The sequence below is a fragment of the Penicillium subrubescens genome (assembly GCF_028828155.1).
Source record: "Penicillium subrubescens strain IBT 31985 chromosome Unknown utg000009l_segment0_segment0, whole genome shotgun sequence".
Lineage (NCBI taxonomy): Eukaryota > Fungi > Ascomycota > Eurotiomycetes > Eurotiales > Aspergillaceae > Penicillium > Penicillium subrubescens.
Genome location: NW_026643159.1, coordinates 22,155 through 25,906, shown reverse-complemented (window position 1 = coordinate 25,906; position 3,752 = coordinate 22,155). Strand labels below are relative to the sequence as shown.

The 3,752-nt window shown below is 47.4% G+C and overlaps 1 protein-coding gene across 1 annotated transcript; it reads right to left on the bottom strand.

Annotated features, from left to right (window-relative positions):
- Positions 1-437: 437 nt before the first annotated feature.
- On the bottom strand, positions 438-698 carry N7473_011112 (uncharacterized protein; the record flags this gene model as incomplete). Its single annotated transcript, XM_057157051.1, has 1 exon — positions 438-698. The coding sequence occupies one exon, from the start codon at positions 696-698 to the stop codon at positions 438-440; it is 261 nt and encodes an 86-aa protein (XP_057004173.1).
- Positions 699-3,752: the final 3,054 nt, after the last annotated feature.

The window sequence follows — 3,752 nt, the reverse complement described above, 5'->3', positions numbered from 1 at the left end:
GTCCATAAGTATCGTCGTGTCAAAGATCGCCAGGCCGCTCTCTTGCCCAGCTTTTTGGCGGCTGTGTTTTATGAATGATGTGTGTAGCGTCCACCTCATGTCTCCGCTCAGAGATATAAAGCGAGAAAAACAATAGCATCCGTCCATGGCGGACTTCGCTCTGTTTATTTGCGTTTTAAAGAGGTGTGTTGCGATTTCTTCCGCCAAGTCCGATACTGTGGGAAGGCTTTCTTCTATTCCCATGATAGCCTCGCTGAGTTCACTTTCGCATTGCCATTCTTCCACGGCATGACCGTCTGACGCAAACGAATCACAAGGTTGTTCCGTCATGTAATCAACGAAGCGAGGAAACAGTTCACCATGCATATGAGCCCTTTGCAAGAATAAAGGGTATGGATTCTGAGCCCGTTGTACTTCCATAAATTTATGTACTAGAATTACCCGTCAGCCTTGAAAACAAGCTTCAAAATAGGTTTCAGACGTTTCACCCAGTCAAGAGAATCTTCTAATTGACTTGAGAAGTCGGAAGGATGCAAGTCCTGGGAAAATAGCACGGTGTTCTTGAGCGCCAACGACAGGGAGTGAACAACCTCGGAGGCTGTGTCCACTGATTGGCGTGATCCTGCATGCTCACCCACAAATTGCCGAAGACCTTCAAAAATGAAAGTTTCAAGGGGCTGGGTATCAATATATGCCATCGCAGATAGATAATTTTTCATGTCTTCAAGACTGAAAGATGTTTTTGGGCGGTGCTAGCAATAGGCTCGTCAAATTGATTCTTCGAATGTTAGCGGTTGATTTTGCATCAATTTGGGTACGGAAAGAATAAATATCAGCTCCTATACTAGACAGCACCAGCCACATTCTTCACAGTGCTGACCCCTTATGGAATGTTGTTAAGCTGCTCTGGAATTCAAAAGCGTTCAAGAAGTCACCGCTGTACCTGCCATTCTTCAATACTACTTTTGTACCTAGGAGTCGCTAGTAGCGCGGGAGTATCACATCCCTTCCTAGATCATCCCCGTCGCAAGCCGCGAATGAAGAATCGTGTTGTCGTCCATAGTCAAAAACCTCGGGATCACCGCTAAAGGAAAACGACAGTGCACCCATGGTCTAGACCGTCTCGTCGGTCCCGTCCCCTCGTTGCGAGTCTGGCGTGCGAATTCGCAAGTTCTTGCCACAGAATTTCACGGAGAGAGAAAACTGAGGGCACTTGTGCGAACCCGTTCCTAATGGGTGACCTCTGTGAAAAGGGTATTTAGCCGAGCCGCCACTCCGTCATTCCTATCATGAAACGCCAACCACTAAAGTAGCTAGCATTATTTGGGGCTCATTCCTCGGCCAGCTACCCTCACCGGGTATGTGCATCGGTTCGGGTGGGATATAGACAGAGAAGACAAGGATCTGGAAGCCGGCCGCCCAGATCGTGATTGCTGTTAGGTCTGGGTGGTCGCATCGCATTTGTCGGTGAGAGGGTGTTGAAAGCTTACGGTGGACATAGATGAGGCTTTGAAATCGAGCTGAGTCGTTCTCCACCGTTGGTTTGTATAATCGCCATGCTGTGGTTCACATGCTTTCGGTATACGGTAATTGCTGGTTCTTGGACGAGTAGAACGTCCAGGGTTGGGCTTGATGATCGTTGATGAGGGCCTCAATACCCGCCCTCGATTTCATAATGTTCAATTGCAGGATAGGACGTTGTTTTCTAACATTGTGAGGGACGGAGGGTTCAAGTGTGACTATGGCTCAGATGACCCGATTGTGGATGAACAGGTCGCGCATAGATCATGGGTCGCTGGTACTTTTTACATTCGTAGCTTGAAAGAGGCTCCTGATGTTATCGAGAGCAAGCGGAATCGGTATCGGGCGATTGGCTTGGGATGGCATAAATTCCTTGGTTTCCCGGCGCCTCTGACACGTTGTCACGATATTCCTAACATGAGGTTATTCCCATATTGGTGCCTCAGGCTCCTCGCTGACAGATCGGCGGCCTTCCGGCAGTCAACCGCTGGCACCTCGTTATCAGTACCCAGCGACCTTGTACAGGGAAGGTCCCTGTAGAGGTTACACCGAACCTCGTGTCGTATCCCACTTCCCCTCCATGATCAGGGATGAATCTCCTTCCTGTTTTGAACGATGAGACTGTATATAAATTGATCCATGTTGAAGAGGATTTACGTTCCTCAAGAAACAGTCTTTGACCTCCCTGAAGCAATTTGACTTGGTGCTTTTCTTCTACCTGATTGACAGGCCTTCTACCCTGCAAGTAGATAATACCCTTACACACGTAAACGGCGGTATATCCAGCTTGGAGGCGGTGTCAAAGGGGACCACCGGGAGAAACGCGGCCACGAGTACGTTAACATCGACTTTCGCGATGGGGCCGTCGACAATGCTATTAGAGCCAGACAATGAAGGCTAAGAAAAGATAATGGGGTAGCGTACAATGAGGGGCGTAAGCATAGAAGATGGAAGGAAGGAGAGATACTAGCAGAACTAAGCGAGAAGCAGACAACACTAAGGAAGGAACCTTGGCGTCAGATTCGGGACAAGGTTGATTTTTAGGCCTCTTAGGAATAAGTTCTTAAGGCTATTTAAGATAAGCACAGCATGCCCACATGGCTTGCAAATCAGCACCTTATATTCTGGGAGATAAAAAATCGCTCCATGCCTGCCCCTTTTTTAGACTGGGGGGCTGTTCCGCTAGCAACTAACTGATCCAGACTGAATAAGGCGATGTAATACAAGTGATCGAATTCGAAAGATATCAAAGCGACGTTGTTTCTTTCAAATCGTGCAATTGCAAAATGATCATAGGAAAAAACAGACGCGTCGCGGTCGCGTTATTGAACCATGGCTCCGTCCAAGCGCCAGAATGTGGGGCCAGTGTTACTGTAGTCTAAAACCAATGAAAGCAGAGAGAAGTCGGACCCAGGGCAGCAGGGTCTTTAAGGCATTATGGATTAGGGTCAATGCGTATCTATCTCCTGAATTGTTGTGTTAAACGAGCAAGTAGCCGCGGCCCGCGCATTCCTTGAGGTCCGTAACGGCAATCTTCCACTAATCAGAAAGTAAAGAACCACATTCCAACGCTGGGTGCTATTGAGGGATTGCGGCGAACCAGTTACTGCATAACGACTTTAACAAATTCCAGACTTTGTAACATTCCCCTGTCTGACCAGGAATGACAGCAACAAAGAATTATCCTTATATGTGATTTCATGCACTAGGATTCATCACCATCTACATTTCGGTGAAGCAAGGCCAAGTAAGTATTACCATACTTTCCAGTTACACATTGCTGATGCAGGGTTTAATGACAAGACAGAGCCCCCATCGACCAATATTTACGTCGAGTTTCGAGAAGATGATTACAACCGAGGCACGAGATATCTACAGACTCATTTTCTGTATATCTTGCGGAAATGCTTGCTTCTGCACCAGCTTGAACAGGTCGGCGAAAAACGACGAAAGAGACTACCTTTTCAGCATAACAGTATGTGCCAGCTGCGAACGAAAGGATTCGAAAACTTTGTCCACTGGCATCAGCGTCGTGCCGTCTGTTGTGTTTGAATTAGGCATTTTTTGTGCGTTCAAATCATGGGTACAGCAGACACGGAAAGATCAGACACCGATTGGCTTGTCATCGACTAGGATAGAGGATAGACAGTCTATCTTTGACAGCCTCCCCTCAACTTCAAGGGTTGTTTCTGTCACCACCAGAAGCTACATAAATGGCTCCTGGTGCATTG